The 26,802-nt window shown below is 31.7% G+C and overlaps 1 protein-coding gene across 1 annotated transcript in view; it reads right to left on the bottom strand.

The window, feature by feature from the left end:
* Positions 1-26,802, bottom strand: part of LOC101238412 (exportin-4) — a 106,116-nt gene that overhangs the window by 12,876 nt on the left and 66,438 nt on the right. Inside the window, exons 15-17 of the mRNA XM_065793805.1 lie at positions 15,304-15,597; positions 741-807; positions 325-429 (exon numbers count right to left, since the gene is read on the bottom strand). Of these exons, the coding sequence (XP_065649877.1) occupies positions 325-429; positions 741-807; positions 15,304-15,597 (466 nt within the window). The remainder of the gene's footprint in view (positions 1-324; positions 430-740; positions 808-15,303; positions 15,598-26,802) is intronic.

Below are 26,802 nucleotides of genomic sequence, written 5' to 3'. Positions count from 1 at the left end.
CTTGCTTATAAACTACTCATGCTATGAGATATCTGAGGTAATATGAGAGATAACTCATGCTGATAGACAACTCATGAGACAACACTTGTGGTATGAAATAACTTATGATGAGATATAATAAACAATTTCCAAAAAATCCTTCAAAACAAGAAGTCTTACAAAACAAAACATCTTACAAAACAAGAAGTCTTACGAAACAAAACATCTTACAAAACAAGATGTCTTACGAATTAACAGCTATGTAAACCTTGCTTTAGATGTTTAAAAAAAATTTTAAACTATAAACATATTTAGTCGATTAAAAACATTTTTAAACATATTTACCTAAATCAAGATAATCTTTGGAAAGTATTCGTGTTAGAATTCGCATTAACAATAAAAGATCTGCATACTTGTCTTCTTCAGAAGTAGAATCAATCACCTGCTTACCTTTTTATAGAAAAATTTGAAAAATAATTCTAGATAGTTATTTTATTAGTTAATAATAATAATGTTATGTATTTGCCAGTTAGTAAAAAAATTTTACAATCGCAATTAATAAAAGAAAAATTTACATGACTGGGGCTAGAAGAAGACAAAAATAGTCTTATCATTAAGCCCTGAGTTAGTAAGTTATTTTCCATTATTTTCCATTAAACTTAATATTTTAATCATTAATAATTTTATTAACAACATTCATAATATTATCACAATATTAAATTAATATAATACTTACAATTTTATTAGAACGAATTATTTACCTAAATTGAATTTTGAGTATTCTGTCATCATATCTATGCATACTTTACATAATAAGTTTGAACTTGTCTAAAATAAAAAAGTTCAAGGTCACAATGGGACAACTAAACATTGCTTAAAAATCAATGAGCTAACTTATTAATGCCAATTCATACAAGTTATTATTTAGTGGTTTTATATTTTTTGTTCACTGAGCCCTAGTCTTTTTTTTTCAAGTTGTATTCAGAAAATTGTTTGATTAGTTGAATGAAACGACTTGTTTAATTAAAAACAAATATCTATAAATTTTAAAATCATGTGTAATTCAATCATTATAATCTTGGAGTATGGCTAAGACATCACTTGCTAAATGTGTACAAAGGAAAGGCGGCAAGTCTGAACAAATGAATGCTGCACATTTCCATTGGAAAGCAGTTTATAGCACATAAACTCAAACTGATTTGTTTGATATTTGTCAACCATCAAACTTTAATTCCTGATACATTGTGTCTTCTGTTAAGAGCCGTTTTTTCTAAGAATCAGGCAAATTCCTGAAACTGTGGAAGTGACCTCCTCCAAATTGCTTGAATTTTTTATATATTGATCAGAATATAGAGAAAACCTGTTGGGGAAAAAAAAATTTTCAAAAATGTTTCGTTCACTCGGAATCTGGGCTTAAATTTTTGAGATTTTTTTAAAAATTTTTAGAAATTTAGTTTTTGCCACCTTTGAACCCATTTTTTTGGCAAGGCAAAAAGTTGCACATAGCTTTTGTAGTTAATATCAGACGTAACCCAAAAGCTCTCTCCAAAAAATATAAAAAAGTTGCGTGACACTGTGCGGTTGGCTAATTATCATAGTTCAAAAGTACAAAATCAATCAGTTTTGTCAACTTTTAATCGAAGTTAATTCTAGCGGCGAAGTGTTGCACACAATTTTTCTTTTAGGATTTGAAATTATCAAAGGTATTGAGTCTAAAAATGCAAAGAAAGTTATGTGATACCTAAGGCCTATTAATATATTAAGGCTTGAAATTGGAAAAAAATGTTTTAGTATACTTACAAAATGAACCATTACGGCAGAGGCGCTTAGTTTTGTAAAAATGTAAACATATCCAACTGTCAATACAAAAAGGTCCTAACATAATAATAAAAAAAATTCGTGTGATTTTGTCACACGCATGATATAACATGAATTAAAAACTGAACAAAAATCTAACATCAAGATAACTATATTGCTAATTAAATAAAACATAAATCAAACATTTAAATGTTTTTCCATTTAAAAATTAGTTTTTCATTTATTAATAGAGTCATTTACACACATTATCCACCACATCACACATAATTTCTACTCTGCTGCAGTAAGTTTCTCTAAGAATAATGATATGACTGTATTATAGTCTTCTTCGGATAATGAATAATCGCCACAACCACTGATTAGAAAAGGAGCATTTACTAAACAGATAATTTTATCAGTTTGGTTATTTATCTCCTCGGTAGTAACTGGCCAGCGAAAAGTATTCTTCTCTTGCCCGTTAATCATACAATTAACTCTGATCCCAGTTATAGATGCCTAAAAGTATTAGCGCAACATTTAAAATAATATAATAAAGAGTTTATGATTTGTTTAATTTTGCTTACATTCAATAAAACTTGTAAAGTCTTATATAATGTCATTCTGAAATTATTTTTATATTTTATTTATATTCCTTTTATTTTAGAGCACTGTTTTGTAAAACAAAATAAAAACTTGAAACTAATATATACTTTGAATAATATTACCTCCACAATATATCCAATATTCCATTGTTTTTCATATGCAACAGCAACCCAATCATTCACTTTCCATACAAGACAAATTTCTTTTGCAAGATTGGCGATGTCTTCCTCATATTTATTATCATCTTCATTGTCTCCTGCCAGATTAAAGTCATCATTTTCGCCATAAACTTCTTTGTTATCGTTAACCTGACTATTTTCATTATTTTCTGTTGTCGGTTCTACCAGCTTACCTTTTCTTTTCAGGTTACTAAATCTATAACAATATCAATTGTACATATTTTTAAACATATGTAAACAAACACACAAAATTATAACTTTCACCTAAATTTTAATTTCATATTTGTAAAAGAACTATTTAACAGTCAGAAACATAATCTAATTTGCAAAAGTTTTGATAGCAACAATGCCTACCTTGAAAATAAAGATCTTATCTGTTGGCTAGTTACATATTGATCAGGCGGAAGTTCTCTCCTCAGCTGCATGTGAACCTGCTCAGGGCTCATTTTATTACCTGATTCTTCTCCACGAATAAAGTATTTATACAACAGTTCTTTCTGCTGATTTGAAAATCTAAAAGAACTTCGAACTGGTAATGCCCAACCTTGCAATAGAAAAATGTTCATGCAATGTGGTTTGTCTTTTACGGAAGCACTGTTAGAGGATGAAGAAATTGGCATATTTAGTTGTGAAGTAATTTTCATCTTATGAACAAACGAGTTGCGAACTTTATCCAATGATGTTAATGATTTCGGAACTGTATGAAGACCGGATAGCATGTGTTCTTCTAACTCAGCATCGCTTTCAAATGATAAAGTACAATTCATTTCAGTGCAAAATCTTAATGAATATAATTGCCTGTCACTTCTTTTCTGTTTTTCCTAAAGTGACTTGTTACGCTTAATTGAATTATCTGTTTTGCTATATGGCAACAACAACTTAATCGAGGGTTGAATTTTAAGATTTCCATACTCTTGTTCAATTCCCTCACCGATATTGAAATAATGCCACATCTTCACACTTTTCTCACCAAACTCAAATGAGTGATAGTTGCTAATGTTCTTAATCTTTGGTCCAGTAACTACAGTTTTATCATTGCTAATTTGAGCAACTGCTACTTTTGCATCTTTAGCGCCAAAACTATAATGCATAGCCTTGTGTATATCTTCAGCAGTCAAAAGATTATTACCAGAGTCAACGCAACTCCTTAAAATTGTCTTTACAACTGCACTCTCCCTGTCACATTGATCTTTTCCACAACAGGGTTCATTATAATTATATCTCAGCAACTTTATATCTCTCTCTTTGCATACATTGTAGATTGCTTCAGCTAAAAGATTTCCCTGATAGCAGCCGGCATTATCAGATTTGGTAAACATTTTCTTGATATGCGGTTGATCAATTCTGAATTGGTCTAAAACTGCAGTGGCTAACAAAACAACATCACCTATTCCCCGATCACACCTATACATTGAAGTAAAGTAAACACGTTTGAATAACTTTCCTGCTATTTTTATGAAGAATATATCCACATGTAAAGTCATTCCTTTCTTGCCAAAATACTCTCTTTGGCCCTCTCTGTATCGAACCGGAAGAATTTTTTGACAAAAATCTTTAAGCCAGAAAGCAGTTTCATCGTTTAATTGCTTAAAAGCTTCGATTTTTGCCTTTTTCTGTTGAGAATCTCTCATCAGGTGTTTTATGTAGTTGAATACATCCTTTACAGCAATTTCCAAATCATAAATAGAATCAGCATCGTCAGAATTTTGAATTGTTAGTTCTTTGATCATGTCGATAGCTTTGCACAAATCATAGCAATCGGCACATACCACTTCTGATATCTCTGTGTTGGATTGAAGATTTTTTTCAGATGGATCTGATAAGGCATGTTTTGAGCTATGAGAAGAAATGTTTGAGTCATTGACACTACAATTGGTTTGATAACTTGTTTTCAAATACCTTTTTCCTTTTTCAAGGGCAGCTTCGAGAGATTTAGAACTAAATCTTTGTGCCAATTTTTGTAATGTTTGAAAACCATTCATGCCTGAAGCAGTAACATCATCTAATCCAGCTAAGCTTTTTCGACTTGAAGGTTTTATTGCATGCAATACTTTCCACAAACTTGAATCAGATAATGGTATATAATTGCTTTCACTACAACTTTTTCGATAGAACATGATAGCGTGGCTATATTTTGTCGTCAGTATTGCATGCACTATCTTTTGTTCTTCACCGCTGTCGTATTTTAATTTGGTTATTCCATAAGCAACATCATGCAAAATACCGCTTGTAAATATAAAGTCTAAGAAATGTTCACACTTTGTTTGATCAAGACTAGATTGGACGAATACTTTCTTCTCTGGAAATGCCAACCCTTTATGAGATGCATGCCATTTTCTTGCTGTTTCTATACGATGTTTGGTACACTCAAATGTGTTCATTATAAACTTTTTGGTATACTTGGTATGGTCTAATAATGAGATGATAACTAACTTTCCCATGGAATCACTTTGCTTATATACTTTCTGAGCACGAATAATTTCAATTGGGAGAGGGCTGTTTATTTCATCAACATTTTTACTGTTAAGAAAATCTATAAGTATATCCTCTTGTCCAGGAGCAACAGCTTCCGCAAATTTTTTCTTTAATAAGTTTTCTAGGCGAACATACTTGCGTTTTAACTTATCTTTAGTAGTATCTTCCAGATATTCGAACTTCCTTTTTAATCTAAATTTTATTGGACTTACATTAAGAACCTCAGTTACACTCTCACGGCTTCTTAGAGATTCGTCCAAAATCTCCTGTGAAACATTAATTTCACCGGGATCAAATTCTTCATCTGGAGTAGCAGGTGTCATATATGTTTGTTCTTGTTGTGTTTGTGTTTCTGTACATAAATTGGTGTTTTCGTTGACTCTAGATAAAGCAGTTTCTTGCTTTAAATGGGTAAAACACAGCATTGCACCAACTGAAAATACTTCATTGTATCGCTTTGACATTGATATGACGACATGTATTGGTGACGCCCTTAAAGCGGGAGATTTTTTTCCTTTTATATTTAGATGGTGAGGATGAAAGCATGTTTTTGGAGGACTCCATGCAATACCAAACGTGTACCGGTGAAAAGCACATATTTGTTCATCCTTTTCAAGATTTCTTTTAAGTCTATTTGCAATAAGTCCATTTTCTTCCCAAATATTATTATCGTTTAATCGCATGACCTAAAAACAATTTTTTAAACAATTATTAAGTGTGTCATTTAAAGCATTGTTTATAATCTGACTCTTCACGAAAAATGTTTACAAGTTTGAAATACATTGTTGTTATTATTAAAATACAATATTGCAAGAGTGTGATTAATTTAGTGATTATTTATTAAAAGAGTGAGGAATTAATTAAAAGAGCTATTTTTTTTTGTTTAAAGAACTTTGTCTCAAAATCTTATTGCAGAGAAGTTATAAAGTATGTAATTATAAAAATTATATTACAGTCTGCGTAAATTTAAAATACATAATTACCTTTAAGTTGATGAGGTGTTTCTTAACATCAACATCTCCCAGCTGATGAATGTAGAACATTTTGTTTATAATTTTATGTTTTTTGAATGATCCACAATTTCCTTTTGAAAAGCAACAACAGTTTTCATAAAAATATTTGTTTTGTTTCATACTCAACTAAAAACAAGTTCTATTTATGCAGTACCTATTTCTCAATAGCAATGATATAATATCTACTCTATTTATGCAAATTTTAAAGATCGTTAAAATAAAGTTAAGACATTTTTATGGTAAAGTAAACAACCGCCCACTATGTCAGATCAGGTTATCCTGCTACTGGTAACATGTAACCCAGTACAATATGCTTCATGTCCTGCTGCCTTGTAGGATATGCCTTTTTAGGCAAAGGCTAGGAGATGCCAACTCCGATTTAAAACACCCCCTGCCTTGGGGCTCTTGGTTGAGTAAAGGCTAGAGATGGTGTCTCGATAAAAATACTCATCTTGGGCAGATGTTAAATGCACCCAGCTACTGTCTTGTAGAAGGCCTCCTAGGCAAAGACTTAAGGGGTAAACAGATTCTATCTGTTGACCAGCCTCGCACCCCTTCTTCATCTATGAGGCTGGCGCAGATGTATTTTTAATACATTGTTTCCAGTTTAGGATGTTGAATGCTGGATCTTCTTGACTCAATGCATGGGTTTGCTTGTGTCACTGTTTTTATGACTAGGCAACTCATTCTATTATCTCCTTATGAGGGTACAGCTCTAAAACTCAGTTTTATGGTTCTGAGGCCGGCTGGTAGTCAGGTTTCCCGAACTCTGTGGTAGCTCTCAGAGAGGCTGATTCCATTAACAGCTGAAAAATATCAAAGTATTAACAGTGCCATGTTGCGCATGGATGGTGTCCCTGTTTGTACTTTTGGTGTGCATTGCCGAGGCCACATTTGGAGCCCTTTGTTACGGCTTAGGGTTTATTAGTAGTAATGAGGCAATTGCTTGGGCTATTAAACGGTGTTCTGAGTACTATCTATGCTTTGAGTCAAGTTCTTCAATCTAATTTAAAAATGAATAAAGTACCAAAAACTATAAAACACAAAAAACCATCATCATCACCAAGTTCTCTAAACCTATCATTCACTAATATTCGTGGTCTTCGAAGTAACTTTTCTTCTGTTGAGTCTTATCTCTTGCAAAGTTCACCAGACCTACTTGCTCTTTGTGAGACTAATTTGAGTTCGGCTGTCTCATCTTGTGATCTTAGTGTTGATGGTTATCTTCCTCTAATTCGTAAAGACTCCAATAGTCACATGCTTGGCCTGGGCATTTACATTCGTAAGAATTCACCTGTTTGTCGTGAAACTAGGTTTGAATCCACAGACTATTCTTTCATGTGCTTTCGTTTAGCACCACTTCACTCTATTGCCTTTCTCTTTGTTCTATATCGCTCTCCTTCATCTCAAGACTGCAGTCTTTTTGATGTTATTTCTGATCATATTGACCAAGCCCTCTCTCTTTATCCATCAGCTAATATAGTTGTTGTCGGTGACTTTAATGCTCACCACTCTGAATGGCTTGGCTCTAGTGTCAGTGATTCTGCAGGCATTAAAGCCCACAACTTTTGCCTTTCTCAATCCCTAACTCAAATAGTCAACTTTCCAACTCGCTTTCCTGACAACCCGAATCATTTACCTTCTCTACTCGACTTATGTCTTGTTTCTGATCCTAGTCAGTGCTCAGTTTCTCCGCTTTCACCCTTAGGTTCTTCTGATCACAGTTTGATCTCTCTAAAACTAATATCTCATTCTTCTTCATCACCTGAATCCCCCTATTACCGAACCTCTTTCAACTACAGTAAAGCTGACTGGGATTCTTTCCGTGACTTTCTTCGTGATGGCCCTTGGGTAGAAATCTTTCAACTTCCTGTCGACAAATGTGCTTCTTACATAACTTCGTGGATTCAGGCTGGCATGGAATCTTTTATTCCCTCTCGACGATTCCAGGTCAAGCCTCACTCTCCTCCATGGTTTTCCTCACACTGTGCTGCTGCGATTGCCAATCGAAACCATTACTTCCATATCTATCAGCAAAACAATTCTCCAGAAAACAGACGTCTGTTTATTACTGCTAGAAACAACTGTAAAAAGGTTTTGTCTAACGCCAAAACCCGCTATTCTCAGGTCATGAAATCTCGTATCTCATCTCAAAAATTAGGCTCTCGTGACTTCTGGAGAATCTTTAATAATATCAATAATAAGGGCAAATCTATAATTCCACCTCTCTTGTATGGTTCAGACTTTGTCACCTCACCTAAAGACAAAGCCGAACTGTTTGCTAAAAACTTTTCATCAATATCATCTCTTGATTCCACTAATTGCGTTCTACCTGATATTGCCAACAAACAGGTTGATCCATTGCTTGACATTCATATCACTCCAGCATCTGTATCTAAAGTGATTTCCTACTTAGACTCTTCTACAGCTTGTGGCCCAGACAACATACCTGTTATTGTCTTGCAGAAGTGTTCTCCGGAGCTGTCGTCTATACTCTCAAAACTATTCAACAAGTGCTTATCAGAGTCTTGTTTTCCAGCCTGCTGGAAAGCCGCATCTGTTATCCCTATCTTCAAAAATTCTGGAGAGCGATCCGATTCATCTAACTACCGTCCCATAAGTCTTCTTCCTATCATAAGCAAGGTTTTTGAATCTTTAATTAACAAACACTTAATTTCTCATCTTGAATCTAATAACTTACTTTCTGACCATCAATATGGATTTCGATCTTCTCGTTCTACAGCTGATTTGCTAACAGTAATAACTGACAGGTTTTATCGTGCATTAGATGAAGGTGGAGAGGTTAAGGCCATCGCTCTTGACATTTCAAAAGCGTTTGATAAAGTTTGGCATGCTGGTCTTCTCCATAAGCTTTCTTCTTATGGTGTATCCGGCAACATCTTCAAGATCATTGAATCCTTCCTTTTCAATCGTAGCATAAAAGTTGTCCTCGATGGACAACACTCTTCTTCTTATTCTGTAACTTCAGGGGTTCCTCAAGGTTCTATCCTTGGCCCTATACTCTTTTTAATTTACATTAACGATCTTCCAGATATTCTCACATTTAAGGTGGCATTGTTTGCTGATGATACTACCATTTATTCTTGTCGTGATAAGAAACCAACACCCTCTGATTGCTTGGAGGGGGCATTTGAGCTTGAAAAGGATCTCACTTCCGCTACAGCATGGGGCTCACAGTGGCTGGTGAACTTTAATTCAGATAAAACTCAATTTTTTTCAGCCAATCGTTATCGCAATAATTTAGATCTTCCTATATTTATGAACGGTGATGTACTCGATGAGTCACCTACTCTTCATCTTCTAGGATTAACTCTTACTTCCAATCTTTCTTGGAAACCATATATCAAATCGGTTGCAAAATTAGCATCTGCTAAGGTTGCATCTCTTTATCGAGCTCGCCACTTTCTTACTCTGGATTCTATTCTCTATCTCTATAAATCTCAAATCCGGCCTTGTATGGAATACTGTTGCCATATCTGGGGCGGATCTTCTAATGATGCCCTTTCTCTTTTAGACAGGGTTCAAAAACTCATCGTAAACATAGTTGGACCTGCTCTTGCAGCCAACCTTCAACCATTATCACATCGTCGTAATGTTGCTTCTCTTTCTCTTTTCTACAAATACTATAATGGACACTGCTCTAAAGAGCTAGCGTCTCTTGTGCCATCTACTAAAATTCATTCTCGTGTTACTCGTCATTCAATTAAGTGTCATCCTTTTTCTGTGACTGTTCCTAAGTGCTCCAAAAACGCTTATTCGTCTAGTTTTTTTCCTCGAACATCAGCTCTTTGGAATTCGCTTCCTTCATCTTGCTTTCCTGATTCATATAATTTGCAATCTTTTAAGTCGTCCGTCAATCGTTATCTTGCTCTACAATCTTCATCTTTTCTCTTACAGTAACTTCCAACTTTAATTAGTGGCTGCTTGCAGCCTTGTTGGAAGCGAAGATGTTTAAAAAAAAAAAAAAAAAAAAAAACTTGTTTCTCCACAATCGTGATATCAGCGATTCTTCTTCCATTCGATCACCACAAGTTATTTGGTTATGACGTAAATTTAAATAATTCACTTCTGATCATGTATTGTTTTTTATTATTATTTATTTCAATTGTTATGATTTCTATATCATAGTCAGAAACGCTTAAATTTTTTCTTAACATTACGTGCAATGTTTTGTGTAATGCTAAATGCTAATTTTGGATGATAGAAATTTTATTGTGAGCGAAAACCTCATCTGTGTGTCCAAAAAAATATCTCTTCGTACTTAATCATTTTTAACAATTTGTACCTTTATTTTTAACTTAATATCTAAAGATCACACGAATTTTTTTTATTATTATGTTAGGACCTTTTGTATTGACAGTTGGATATGTTTACATTTTTACAAAACTAAGCACCTCTGCCGTAATGGTTCATTTTGTAAGTATACTAAAACATTTTTTTCCAATTTCAAGCCTTAATATATTAATAGGCCTTAGGTATCACATAACTTTCTTTGCATTTTTAGACTCAATACCTTTGATAATTTCAAATCCTAAAAGAAAAACTGTGTGCAACACTTCGCCGCTAGAATTAACTCCGATTAAAAGTTGACAAAACTGATTGATTTTGTACTTTTGAACTATGATAATTAGCCAACCGCACAGTGTCACACAACTTTTTTATATTTTTTGGAGAGAGCTTTTGGGTTACGTCTGATATTAACTACAAAAGATATGTGCAACTTTTTGCCTTGCCAAAAAAATGGGTTCAAAGGTGGCAAAAACTAAATTTCTAAAAATTTTTAAAAAAATCTCAAAAATTTAAGCCCAGATTCCGAGTGAACGAAACATTTTTGAAAATTTTTTTTTTCCCCAACAGGTTTTCTCTATATTCTGATCAATATATAAAAAATTCAAGCAATTTGGAGGAGGTCACTTCCATTGACTGCCTGATTCTTACAAAAAATGACTCTTAAGTATTGTCCAGCAATCATGATTTGGGGTGTCTTCACTGCCAGCAGTCATGCTGGTTTACACTTTTTACCGCAAGGTGAGATTGTCAATTTCACGAATTATTAGAAAAATTTAAAGACCAATGTATCGACTTGGTTTCAAATAAGAAAGTTTAATATTTTTATCCACAAGGGCAAAACTTGTCATAAATTGTCATAAATTGTTACAACATGATTCCAAGAAAATGAAAATAATGTTCTTGCCCTGTGGCTGGGCAATTCATTCAATTTGAACCCTATCAATAACTGTTGATTAAAATTGAAAGCAGAAGTTTTTTAACAGAACTTAACATCATTAGCAGATCTGAGAAAAGCTATAATGAAAACATGGTATCATAAAATAACATCACAATATTAGGAATCTCTTCTTGTCTCAATGCTACAAAGAATAGAAGCTATTCTAAATACCTAAAAAGTCTAAAGACTTCTTTGGACTTTTTAGGTATTTAGAATAGCCTCTTAAAAAGACTTCTTTCTTATTTTTTGTTCATGGATGTCATTTTTTGAATTAGAACCTTTTGTAGTGATAAATGCGTTCACTATACCATACTAAAACTGTTTATAACTAAGAATTTAGGATGGTAGGATTTTTTTGGCCATAAGTGTAATATTAATAACATTTTAATAACCTTAAATGAATAATAAATGTAAATAAAGTTTATAAATATTATAAATGAATAATAATAACACCACTAATTTAGTCAAGAAAATTTTATTAACTTTTCTAACATTTCAAAATGATATAAAATCTGTATGACTGAATATAAAAATTTGGTCAAACAGTACTATATGCATACCTTACTATATTTAAATGAATTTTTCTGCATGAAATTAAAAAAAAAATTGGTTCACTAAAAATTATTTTTTATTATGCTCACATAAAGCTATTTACATAAAAATTATTGTCAAAAAATTGAAAGGATCATCAAGTCAGAATAAATCAGATCCTAACGATCTATTTATTCTGACTTAATGAAAAAAAACTATTTACAGATGTTTTATTAAAAGCTAAATAGCACACTCAAAGGAATATTACCCAGAACAACCTCGGAAGACTTCACAATTTTTTTTTTATAGATTATGGTCACAAACTAAGATTATGACCTAAACTAGTCAAATTAAAAACTTTTCTAAACAGTGCAAGTTCAGAAGAACTGAGTACACTAATACAAAAACAATGTAACTAATTTCAAGTTTTAATTTCATGATTAAATGAATTATTAGTATATGAAAGAGGTTGTAACCTCATCTATATTACTAGCATATGGAAGAAGCTGTAGCCTCATCTATATTATTAATATTACCTTAGAGGTAAGATTATTACTGACAATCTTACTTCTAAGTTCTAAGTGCAAAAACAACTCTGACATTAGAACCGAGCACTCAGAGCTAATGTCATTGAAGGATTTGATTTTCATCCACCACAAAAACATGACTTTATAAGTTTAATTTTTTTTATATTCTTATTAGTATGATGAAATACAAAACATTATGATGAAATACAAAACATTATGATGAAATACAAATCATTATGATGAAATACAAAACATTATATACAAAGCTACTCTGTGCATCCGCAAAAGGTTATATACAAAGCAACTCTGCATCTAAGCAAAAGGTTGTGAGAATTAAAAATATTTAAATTACTCAGCCTTTTTCTACTTCTAAACAATTTAAAAATATCGAGTTACATTTTTTACACACCAGTGTCTTTAACTGTCTTTGGCTGTTAAAATGAGCCTTGAAGATAAATGAAAAAAAATTTGCTCAGCTTAATTTAGAAAATTCCCAAATAAAACATCTATTTCTTTAAAGTAAAAATAAAAAATGTGAGGAGAAAAAAAGTTTCAATTACAACAAAACAGATACAAAATGAGTTTAGAAGTCAACTGATTTAATAATTTAGTAATTTTGATTTTGTTGATTGATAATACTATAATACAAGCTGCTAACAAAAATGAGGAAAACAAAATCAGAAAATTCTTTATAAATTAGAAGAGTCTTCTCAAAAAACTAGAGTTTAAACAAATTTAATTAAAATTAATGGTTTTAAAATAAATTGAAAAAAATAAAAATCGATAACCAAAGAAAAAAAAAAAGACAGAGAGCTAATTACTTAAAAAACTTCTTAATCGTATTTAATTTATTGGATTTTGCTAGTGATTTAGTAAAAATGATAGAATTTTTCAGTTCCTCTTAAGTTTTAGAAATGTTACAGAAAATCCCATCATAAGAACTCTTTTTTTCCTAAATTTTCTATTATTTAAATTTCTATATATTTTAATGTTCTTATTTTATTGTAAACTTTGATCTTTGATCTGTTTCTTTTTTATTTAATTCATAAGTTTGCTTTTTTACTTAGTTTTCTTTTTTTTTTTATTTAGTTGTAAAGTTTATAGCATCTAAAACTGATGGAAATTTAAGAAATTTCTATAATAAATAAAAAAGATTAATTAAAAAGATTTCCCAACTTAGGGAATAAAGGTTGGTAGTTATATCAAGCAATTTTTTCAATTACTGATTAAAATAATGAGATAAGACAAGAAAAGAAATAAATAAAAGTATTTTAAAATAGAGGAGAAATACCTCCTTTATTCATATACTTAAAAAACTTAATGATGATGTTAATTTCTGTTCTTTTTTTTATTTTATATAAAAGTTTAAAAAAGCCATAAAAAAAAATTAATCGTACTAAATCTTTATACAAAGAGAACCTTTATACGAAAATACAAAAAGAATATATACAAATATACAATATATACAAAGAGAACCTTTATACGAAAATACAAAAAGAATATATACAAATATATAATATATACAAAGAGAACCTTTATACAAAAATACAAAAAGAATATATACAAATATATAATATATACAAAGAGAACCTTTATACGAAAATACAAAAAGAATATATACAAATATATAATATATACAAAGAGAATCTTTATACAAAGAGAAAAGTTTTGAATATTTTAACTATTTTAGTAATGCCAAATGAAAAAATAAAAAAGAAATATTATAGAATATGGAATAAAATAAACGCAACCTAATACAACCAATCAATTATTTATATTCTCTTTAGCAAGGATTAGGATTATAAAAAATTTAATTCAATAACTAAAGAAAAGATTTTTATTCATACATAATAATAATAGTAATATATTTTTCTGTTAGAGGTCAACACCAAGTCAACCCTATGACAGGCTCAATAACATTATTCAACTTAAGTTGGATAAAAGAAGAATTACAAAAAAACAATTTAACCCATTGATTTATTGTATTTAAGCTTAATAGTTTGTTTAAAACATGATATCATAAATGGAAATTGCAACAACTGGTGCTGCAATTATATACCAATGATATTTGTTTAAACATTTATGCTCAGCCCTCGGAATTAGGAAAAATGATGATGGCAATAAATTGCTGACCATAAACTGTTAGAGGTTGGCATTAAGTCAGCAAAAAAAATTTGACACAAAGGAGTTATCATAAAACATAGAAACAAGGTCGGCAAATTTTTGTCGACTTCAAACACTTTTAGGTCGGCAACTAAGTCAGGATTGCCGAATGCCAACACTAATCCCAAGGCTTGTATGCTAAAGATAATTGTAATGGGTTCAGAATTTCGTTTCAACAAAAAACATAAAATTTTATATCATTTTTATCTCTGTATCTAAGATAAAAAATTTTATTTAAATGTAAAATGATTATCTGATTTAAAGCTTTATATCACTTTTTTGTGTGCTGTATATTGTAAAATAGTTATGATATACATCTTAACAAAACACAAGAACAGCTTTTTAATTTTAGAGAATTTTTTTGGTTTATATATAAATTTTCGAAATGTAACTATTCAAAAAACAATCACATTTTGAAAATTTATATATTAATTTATATAATTAAACCAATTTGAAAAGATTTGTTTAAAACCTGATTTAAAAAAAAGAAGGTATTTAAGTATGTCATATATATATATACACACACACACACACACACACACACACACACACACACACACACACACACACACACACACACACACACACACACAAACACAGATATTAAGGTGATTTTTTTTTATTTAATGCTAAAGTATAAACAGTAAATATACATCATTATACTAATAAAAGTATGAAAAATATACAAATGAAAAAAGAAAAAAAAATATATTTATATATACTTTATACCAAAAAATATAAATGAGAAAAGACACTGTAAAAAAAACATATTTAAAAAAATAGCTTACTTTGTTCAAAACACATAGCAAAGACTCAACCACATCAAGAAACATCTCTAAAATAACAACTATTATCTCTACAAAGTTATTGTAAAGCTGAAACAGTTTTACAGCATCTTGCAATATTGGAAGTATCTCTTCAAACAACAAGTTCCCAAATTCTGTTGTGCTAGCAATTGTCAAGCCACGAATACATTCAAATGTTTGTACAATCGTTTCTCGAACAGCTGGTTGTTGTGATATATGTATGAACTGTGGGTTGGAACGTAACTCTTTATAACGATTAACAATAGACAGAAGAATCTTAATAATAAAAGTTAAATTAAAAAAGTTGTGATAGAGTAACAAAAAATAATTTGTTTCTAAATTTACATAGGATATATATATATATATATATATATATATATATATATATATATATATATATATATATATATATATATATATATATATTATATATATATATATATACACACACACACACATATACAAGGGTATAAGTGTATATATATATATATATATATATATATATATATATATATATATATATATATATATATATATATATATATATATATATTTATATATATGTATACAGTGGGTGGCCATTGAAATAGGGCCATTGAGTTTTCTACACATTTTTGTGAAATTTTATCCATAATGTAAAAAAAAATAAAGGTTTACAGTAAAAAATAATTAAAAATTTAAAGAATAGTTGTTTATTATCAAATATAAATATAAAAGCAAACAATTTTTTTTTTATATATAAAAATTGTAATGTTATCAATATTTTGTAAATCCACTCTTTGCTGCTATAACAGCTTCTACTCTCCATGGCATGCTGTCAATGCATTTCTGTGCCAATTCTTTTATGTGAGGGTTTGGATGCCAACCTTCAATTAGTTTTTCAATAAGCTGGGTTTTATTTGTCACCAGTTCTTTTGAAGAAACCTCCCCTTTTAATAGCTTCCACAGGTTTTCTATAGGATGAATTTCCTGGCCAATCCAGCAGTGGAATTTTTTTCTTTCCAAGAAACTTTTTAATGGATTTTGCCGTATGGCATGGGGCAGAATCTTGCATAAATATAAATTCGCCATCTGGAAACCATTCCGAGACTTGAGGAATAAGCTTTTGCTCCAAAACTTCTTTGTATTGGTCCTGCCTCATTGTCCGATGGACTATGCAAAGCCTTCCCATACCCACATATAACGGACCACACCATAATTGACAATGAATGTTTTACTGTCTCGATAATGCAGTCTGGATTAAATTTTTCACCCACCCTCCGTCGCACAAATGAGACTTTGTCGCCCAAGATCTGAAACGTGGATTCATGAGAAAAGCACACCTGAAAACAAATGTTTCAAAAAATGTTAGTCTTTCATTAATCTAAAGAAAATCGAGAAATAAAGCAGAAAATGACATGTTTAAGAAATAAATACCTCTCTCCATTCATCTGTTGTCATATTGCGGTGTTTTATAGCCCATTTCAGTCTTTTATCCTTCATGGCAGGCGCTAATTTTGGTTTTTTCGCAGGACGGTAACACTTAAAGCCTAATTCATCTAAGCGTCTCCTGACTGTGCGATCACTAATATTAATTTCAGCATCTTTAATCAATGTTGTGATTATTTTTCTGGGTTTCTTTCTATTCTCCAAGCAAATATTCCTGATAATTCTCTCAGACATTAACATTGTTTAACAAAGGTGTTTTCCTTTACAGTTTTTACGGAGTGTGGATATAGGGTTTTCATTTTTTATTTTTGATGCTATTCTTTGCACAGTCTGCCTAGAAATGCCAATTCTTCTTGAAATTTCTCGTTGAGAATAGGTAGTGTTGCTTAAAAGTGACATTATTTCACTTTTTTTACAAACATTCACATCTTTTTTTTACCCATTGTCAGAAACTTTAAAAAATTTAAAAGACAAATAAACACACTACAAAAATATGTAAAAGAAAATTAAAAAAGTTGAAATAATGTATATTTTTGGAAAACTACTTTCAAAGAAGTCTTTCACTTAATAAAACACTTAAAAAATTAAAATTTTGAAAAATAGTCGGTTAAAAATAACATTTTTAGAAAAATCCTTAACACACACACAACAAGCTTCGGCACTCTACAAATGGTAACTGAACACAATTTCATGATTTTACTTGTCAAAACATGCAAAATACAGTGTTGCTAGCAACAAAATAGTGTTGCCTACACAATAATTTGTAATAATGTCGTAAATAATTATGAATAATGGTGAATTTTACGTTTGAAAGGTGAATTAATGCTGACAATATAACAAAAAACGTATATATATATATATATATATATATATATATATATATATATATATATATATATATATATATATATATATATATATATATATATATATATATATGTATATATATATACATATATATATATATATATAAGATAAAGTGAAACTTTTTTTTTTTTCAACTTCTTCACTTCCAACAAGGTGTAAGCAACCACTATTAGAGTTGGAAATTACACACTCATCCAACATTCTAATTACAAAATTCTGCAAAAAATGAAAATGACAGAATAAGTATGAAATTTTTTTTCTAATATAAATTCCAAACAAAGGAATCAGTGGAAAACCACACTAATCATAAGCTGATTTAATCGATGATAAACCTTTTTTATAAATTTTTGATATTGCTGATTTTAAACTCCTTTTCATAGTTTTTCTGAACAAAATATAAATTAAAAAATAAAATATTGTTATAGATTTTAATTTGTTGCTCTCTCACTCAAAAAAGTCCTTGCTTTTTAATAATGGCTAAGTGTGGATTAAAAAACTAATGGGTTTATTTAATGTTTCAATTGGAACTTTCGACAGCGCAAAAATTTAGGAACTTATAAAAATCTTTGTTTTATTTTAAATAAAAGAATTTTACACTAAAAAAAATTTCGGTATTTACTGTGACAATGGTTTAACAACATTTAAAAATTTTAAAACGCATTTAATTATAAAATCGAACATTATTATCATATTTTTTATTTTACAATTATTGTCTTTATATTATATTTTTTAAATTTCAAATATTTTTTCATGTTATACATTTTTTTTAATTCATCAAGTTATGAAAATCTTTTCCAAGGTACGTAATCTTCAACCACTTGATATTTAAAAAATGATTCCATTTAGTCATCATGAAGTTCAAAATTTTTCAAAATAATTAATCTGTGGAAGAAAGTTTTTTTCAAAATCTTTATTTGTTATTAAACAACTTGAGATGTATATCATAATTTGAAATTTGGATAGTCAAAATTTTTAAAAGATTTTTGACTTAAATCCAGTGCAATTTGAAAGTTGTTTTTATTATTTTATATTATATTATTTTATTATTAATTTATATTTTTATCATACCTTTATATTAAATTTATGTCAATTAATGCAAATCTGAGAGTTAACTAAACTATATTTATGCTAATTCAAACCACCCACCCAGTATACAAACCAACCATCTAATTTTTTTTTTTAAACATCTTCCCTTTCAACAAGGCTGCAAGCAGCCACTAATTAAAGTTGGAAGTTACTGAAAGAGAAAAGATGGAGATTGTAAAGCAAGATAACAATTGAAGGATGACTTAAAAGATTGCAAATTATATGAATCAGGAAAGCAAGATGAAGGAAGCGAATTCAAAAGAACTGATGTTCGAGGAAAAAAACTAGACAAATAAGCGATTTTGGAGCACTTAGGAACAGTCACAGAAAAAGGATGACACTTAATTGAATGACGAGTGACACAAGAATGAATTTTAGTAGATGGCACAAGAGATGCTAGCTCTTAAGAGCAGTGCCCATTATAGTATTTGTAGAAAAAAGAAAGAGAAGCAACATTACGACGATGTGATAATGGTTGGAGGTTGGCTGCAATAGCAGGTCCAACTATGTTTACGATGAGTTTTTGCACCTTGTCTAAAAGAGAAAGGGCATCATTAGAAGATCCGCCCCAGATATGGCAACAGTATTCCATACAAGGCCGGATTTGAGATTTATAGAGATAGAGAATAGAATCCGAAGTAAGAAAGTGACGAGCTCAATAAAGAGATGCAACCTTAGCAGATGCTAATTTTGCAACTGATTTGATGTATGGTTTCTAAGAAAGATTGGAAGTAAGAGTTAATCCTAAAAGATGAAGAGTAGGTGACTCATCGAGTACATCACCGTTCATAAATATAGAAAGATCTAAATTATTGCGATAAGGATTGGCTGAAAAAAATTGAGTTTTATCTGAATTAAAGTTCACCTGCCACTGTGAGCCCCATGCTGTAGCAGAAGTGAGATCCTTTTCAAGCACAAATGCCCCCTCCAAGCAATCAGAGGGTGTTGGTTTCTTATCACGACAAGAATAAATGGTAGTATCATCAGCAAACAATCCCACCTTAGATGTGAGAATATCTGGAAGATCGTTAATGTAAATTAAAAAGAGTATAGGGCCAAGGATAGAACCTTGAGAAACCCCTGAAGTTACAGAATAAGAAGAAGAGTGTTGTCCATCGAGGACAACTTTTATGCTACGATTAAAAAGGAAGGATTCAATGATCTTAAAGATGTTGCCGGATACACCATAAAAAGAAAGCTTGTGGAGAAGACCAGCATGCCAAACTTTATCAAAAGCTTTTGAAATGTCAAGAGCGATGGCCTTAACCTCTCCACCTTCATCTAATGCACAATAAAACCTGTCAGTTATTACTGTTAGCAAATCAGCTGTAGAACAAGAAGATCGAAATCCATATTGATGGTCAGAAAGTAAGTTATTAGATTCAAGATGAGAAATTAAGTATTTGTTAATTAAAGATTCAAAAACCTTGCTTATGATATAAAGAAGACTTATGGGACGGTAGTTAGACAAATCAGATCGCTCTCCAGAATTTTTGAAAATAGGGATAACAGATGACGCTTTCCAGCAGGCTGGAAAACAAGACTCTGATAAGCACTTGTTGAATAGTTTTGAGAGTATAGATGACAGCTCCGGAGAACACTTCTGCAAGACAATAACAGGTATGTTGTCCAGGCCACAAGCAGAAGAAGAGTCAAGGCAGAAAATCACTTTAGATACAGATGCTGGAGTGATATGAATGTTAAGCAATGGATCAACCTGTTTGTTGGCAATATCAGGTAGAACGCAACTAGTGGAATCAAGAGATGATATTGATGAAAAGTTTTTAGCAAACAATTCAGCTTTGTCTTTAGGTGAGGTGACAAAGTCTGAACCATACAAGAGAGGTGGAATTATAAATTTGCCCTTATTATTGATATTATTAAAGATTCTCCAGAAGTCACGAGAGCCTAATTTTTGGGATGAAATAGAGATTTTATGACCTGAAAAAAGCGGGCTTTGGTGTTGGACAAAACCTTTTTACAATGGTTTCTAGCAGTAATAAACAGACAACTGTTTTCTGGAGAATGGTTTTGCTGATAAATATGGAAGTAACGGTTTCGATTGGCTATCGCAGCAGCACAATGTGAGGAAAACCATGGAGGAGAGTGACGCTTGACCTGGAATCGTCGAGAGGAAATAAAAGATTCCATGCCAGCCTGAATCCACGAAGTTATGTAAGAAGCACATTTGTCGACAGGAAGACAAAAGATTTCTACCCAAGGGCCATCACGAAGAAAATCATGGAAAGAATCCCAGTCAGCTTTACTGTAGTTGTAAGAGGTTCGATAATAGGGGATTCAGGTGATGAAGAAGAATGAGATATTAGTTTTAGAGAGATTAAACTGTGATCAGAGGAACCTAAGGGTGAATGTGGAGAAACTGAGCACTGACTAGGATCAGAAACAAGACATAAGTCGAGTAGAGAAGGTAGATGATTCGAGTTGTCAGGAAAGCGAGTTGGAAAGTTGACTATTTGAGTTAGGGATTGAGAAAGGCAAAAGTTGTGGGCTTTAATGCCTGCAAAATCACTGCTACTAGAGCCTAGCTATTCAGGGTGGTGAGCATTAAAGTCACCGACAACAACTATATTAGCTGATGGATAAAGAGAGTCAATATGATCAGAAACAATGTTAAAAAGAGTGCAGTCTTAAGATGAAGGAGAGCGATATAGAACAAAGAGAAAAGCAATAGAGTGAAGTGGTGCTAAACGAAAGCACATGAAAGAATAGTCTGTGGATTCAAACCTAGTTTCACAACAAATGGGTGAATTCTTACGAATGTAAATGCCGAGGCCAAGCATGTGACTATTGGAGTCTTTACGAATTAGAGGAAGATAACCATCAACACTAAGATCACAAGATGGGACAGCCAAACTCAAATTAGTCTCACAAAAGGCAAGTAGGTCTGATGAACTTTGCAAGAGATAAGACTCAACAGAAGAAAAGTTACTTCGAAGACCACAAATATAAGTGAATGATAGGTTTAGAGAACTTGGTGATGATGATGGTTTTTTGTGTTTTATTGTTTTTTGTACTTTATTCATTTTTAAATTAGATTGAAGAACTTGACTCAAAGCATAGATAGTACTCAGAACACCGTTTAACAGCACAAGCAATTGCCTCATTACTACTAATAAACCCTAAACCGTAACAAAGGGCTCCAAATGTGGCCTCCGCAAAAGTACAAACAGGGACACCATCCATGCCCAACATGGCACTGTTAATACTTTGATATTTTTCAGCTGTTGATGGAATCAGTCTCTCTGAGAGCTACCACAGAGTTCGGGAAACCTGACTACCAGCCAGCCTCAGAACCATAAAACTGAGTTTTAGAGCTGTACCCTCATTAGGAGATAATAGAATGAGTTGCCTAGTCATAAAAACGGAGACACAAGCAAAACCCATGCATTGAGTCAAGAAGATCTAGCATTCAACATCCTAAACTGGAAACAATGTATTAAAAATACATCTGCGCCAGCCTCATAGATGAAGAAGGGGTGCGAAGCTGGTCAACAGATAGAATCTGTTTACCCCTTAAGTCTTTGCCTAGGAGGCCTTCTACAAGACAGTAGCCGGGTGCATTTAACATCTGCCCAAGATGAGTATTTTTATCGAGACACCATCTCTAGCCTTTACTCAACCAAGAGCCCCAAGGCAGGGGGTGTTTTAAATTGGAGTTGGCATCTCCTAGCCTTTGCCTAAAAAGGCCTATCCTACAAGGCAGCAGGACATGAAGCAGATTGTACTGGGTTACATGTTACCAGTAGCAGGATAACCTGATCTGACTCTTAGTCTATATAAAATGATGACTCTTATTTTATATAAAGATGACTCTTTAACATTTAATATTTAATATTTAAACCACAAACCCAGTATTCAAACCTCCCACCCAGTATTCTAAAGTAATGACCACGTTATATTGAATTAAACTTGTCCACAAAGTCATTAATCAAAGTTTTTTTTGATTGAAAATATAATTAATATGTAGAATGACATTATAATCACATTATCTTCTATCATTCTAATTTAGATTTTTTATTTGTCAAATATCAAGAACTGTGAATGCTTCACCATTTGGCTGAAGCTTTTAGTTAATACAAACATAGAAAAAAGTTTTTTAACCTTTATAAAACACAATTATCCCTTTTAATCATTAGTTTCATAAATTTTTAAACAGAAAAACAATACTAAAAAACATACATGTATTCTTACAATTTTCATATTTTAAATAAGAACAATACAACCACGCACAAAAAAAATGTAGACTTTAAGAACAAGTTTTGTTTAATATGTGCTAAACAAAATAAAACGTTGTGTATCAAGCAAATGGTCTCACTAAAGCTGATATATCCTACATTGTTATAAGTGAAACACCTTTTAAAATCAGATAAGCAAATCATATTTTTAATTTAAAGATTTACAAAAAAAAAATTGTATAGGCATATGATGCCTGTCAACCTGGTTATATAAAAGTTTAACAATGTCAGTTTTTTATATAAACTGATATAAAATTGCCATATAGGCATGAAACTTAATGTACCATAGAAAAAATTGTTTTTTCTTTATTAATATATATATATGTATACCGCTCTATTTGAAATATCTTTTTAATATTGGGCACGACCATGAGTTTTGTATTATTATTATAATACAAAACAGCCTTATATATCAATATATATCTTTTACTGCTGATTTAGGTGAACAGTGTGACATACTGAAAAGGCTTGCTGCTGGGGGGCTTCAATAAATACATCGACTGACAAATAGCCTGACTTGCAGTGGAGTGCTGCTACATCGACTGAGGGTTTGGGATGGGGCAGCAATCTTTTCATTCGTTATTCTTTGTTTTCTTCTTTTCCTAAAAAAGCGGTATTGATTTAGATAAGCAAAATAAGTGAGCAAGTGCTGACATAAAAATGCTATAGTAGATATATATATATATATATATATATATATATATATATATATATATATATATATATATCATAAAAACCTAGGGTTTTTTTTTGTATCTGTCTACATTTTAGTTTTCTGCTGTAAACTGGAAAACTATAATTTATAGAGACAAAGTAGCAAATGAACTTTGTTTTTAGTCAATTTGTAAAGCAAAAAAAAAAAAAAGTTCAAAAAAAAAATCAAAACATTTTCAGTAGTTTTTTTTTAACTTTTGATTTTATTAATCGAATTTGTTTTAAAAATTTAATCAATTAGATCAATTACAGGGTGGATGCTCGAAATCCGAACAATTTTAAATTTGCCAGCATTTTCTTTGTTTTTAAATTCTGTTGCAAAATTCAAACATTAATCAAAACAAACATTGTACTCTCGGGAAAAAAATAAAAATTGCAAATTTAGCACATCATGTCAAAGGAATATGACCGTAGAGTTGCAGTGGTTGAGTCCCTCCACGCCGGGCACTCTGTCCCAGAGATTATAAAATGGTTTGGCTTCCCAAAAAGCACAGTTTATGATATTGCAAAGAGGTTTAATGATGGTGCAGAGTCTGTAGAATGAAAAGAAAAGACTGCTCACAAACCAATCAGGTTTGTGAGCAGTCTTTTCAGGATAACCTGATCTGCCCAGCGACACTTTTTATTTTTTTTCCTGAACCAATTTTGACAAGGTTATGACCATATAAAGGAATATTATTCGCTGTGTGTTGAGGAAGTGGATATGGTACAACTGTACTTCTAGCCACTTCAATCTTCCTAGATGTTCTTCTTTTTGTAACTACTTTTATTGGTTGATACCCTCCAGCTAAACTTTCCACAATTGCACTCTTAAAACTTATTCTAGACATGGGCTTATGTTCATTAGTGTTAAGCTTACACAATTGGTAGCTGTTTAGAATAGCCCTGCCAAATAAAGAAAAGGCAACTTTTGTAGTCCACTTTATTGTCTTACGATCTGACAGGTACACGTAGAGCTGTGCATTTCCAAAATATACCCCTCCCATGGTTTGATTATAAAGGGCAACAACATTTAACTTCATAACTAAATTACCTCTTCTGTTATGCATTCAGTGAAACCTGCTTTGGCAACAATAGACAGTAATACAGGTTTTTTTTTACCATCTTGGTATGCAACACATATCAAAGAACCTTTTCGATATTTGCAAACTTATTTGCTTTTTAATTTTGTTTTAAGGCAGATTTCTGGCAGACATTTTCTGTTAACTCTCACTGTGCCTGTTACAGTGGTTTGATGTAGATATAGATTCAATAGCAGTTGTGGAGAAGTATAATAGTTATCAATACCTAAGTGATAACCTTGATGGAGGAGGTTGGTTTGACACAAAAAACGAAAAACAAAGTTGTAAGTCATACCATGGGCAACAGCTGCTTCATCTAGATCTTTTCCTCCCTTGAAAATTTCAAACTGAGATAAATAACCATTGGTGCTGTCTAAAACACACCAAAATTTTATTCCAAACCAAGAATGGTGCTTGTTTGGCATATATTGGCAGAGATGTGGTGTCTTTCCATTGTAATCAATCATGCTCTCATCTATAGAAATATCTTTTTAAGGAATATAAAAATACAGAAATTTTTTGTTGAAATGTTCAACTAAATACTGAACTTTATAAGTCTTATTTAGTTGTTGTTGATTAGGAATATAAGGATTAGGATTAGGAGTTATCAGTAAAGTGAATAAGCTTAAGCAAAAGTTGAAAATGGTCATGATTGAAGTGAGTAACAAACCAGGTAGTGGAAGCACAAGGATGACTAATATCCCAATATAGATTCATACTAGCTTTCTTGATGAGACCCATATTAATAACAACACTAAGGAATGCTTTTATTTCTAAAAGATTTGTTTTTCCTTGTTTTATCCATACATGACCTATCGACAATGGATGGGATCTCAAATGTTGATGGTTACTTTGTATCCATGCATCAGCATACTGGTTGGTATAAGTTACTAAATTTTCCAAAAATTCTATTGTGAAAAATAAGTCGACATAGTCAATGGGCTTTGACTCTGGTGAAATAGTATGTTTGGGTCCTGGTACACCAGTAAAAGTGCGGTAGTGGTGTAGTGTACACCAGTAAAAATGCGGTAGTGGTGTAGTGGTAAAACGCTCGCTTCATAAGCGAGATGTTCCGAGTTCGATCCCCACCACGTCCCTGGTAGTACCGCGCTCAACTTGTTTCTCTGCGCAGCGGCCTTGTTCGTCAAGGTTCGTGTTTCGGAGTTATAGAGTTGAGAGAGGGTTATAACCACTATTAAGTAGCCTCCTCATCTGTAGTGGCTTTATCGGCCTTGAGGAGGTGAATAACAAAAAAAAAAAAAAAAAAAAAAAAAAACCAATCAGGAATAAGGCCTTCATCAGCAGAGTACAGAAGTCGATCAACAAAAACCCCAGCACCTCCATCAGGAAACTGAGCAAAGATATGAATGTGTCTCATTACACTCATCACACATGTCTGCTTCAATAAAGGAGAAGAGAGTGGCTAAGTGTTCCGTTCTTTTAGCATCAATAAAACATGAAGCTGCCGGTAAACTTCATTTTTTCAGCGATGAGAAAAATTTACTGTGGATGCCAAAGTGAACAGAAGAAATGACAGATGGTTGGCTCAAGACCCAGAAGATGTCCCAGTGATTGGTCAGACAAAATTTCCAGCCTCTGTCCATGTCTTTATGTCTGTTTCAAGCAAAGGCCATGTCATGCCACCACACTTCTTCCTGAAGGGCCAACATGTTAACCGATGAGGTGGAGCACGCCTGTTCTAGGTTCAGTAAACATATCGAGCAAATCATTAAAGCTAAAGGCAGCTGGATTGAGTGAAATGAAAGCTCTTATATGTGTACATTACTGTTTAAAATTTCAGAAATATAGCTTTGAAACTAATACTTTTATAGTAATTTTTATTTTGTGTCAAAAAAGTCCGGATTTCGAGCATCCACCCTGTATATCAATTAATAAAGAATAAATGTAATTTATATTTTTTAATATTTCTAAGATAAATTGTTGCATGTTAAATTTAGTTACTATATGAAATATGTATAACTTGCAATAACTTATGTCCTAGAAAGAATAAAAAGTAATGAAAACTAATTTAAAGCAATAATAAGTTTTTCTTGCGATGGCATGGGCTA

Source organism: Hydra vulgaris, chromosome 03 (genome assembly GCF_038396675.1).
Source record: "Hydra vulgaris chromosome 03, alternate assembly HydraT2T_AEP".
In the NCBI taxonomy this organism is placed as follows: Eukaryota; Metazoa; Cnidaria; class Hydrozoa; order Anthoathecata; family Hydridae; genus Hydra; species Hydra vulgaris.
Note: the sequence above shows the minus strand (reverse complement) of the source record. Positions and strands in the feature narration are given on the sequence as shown.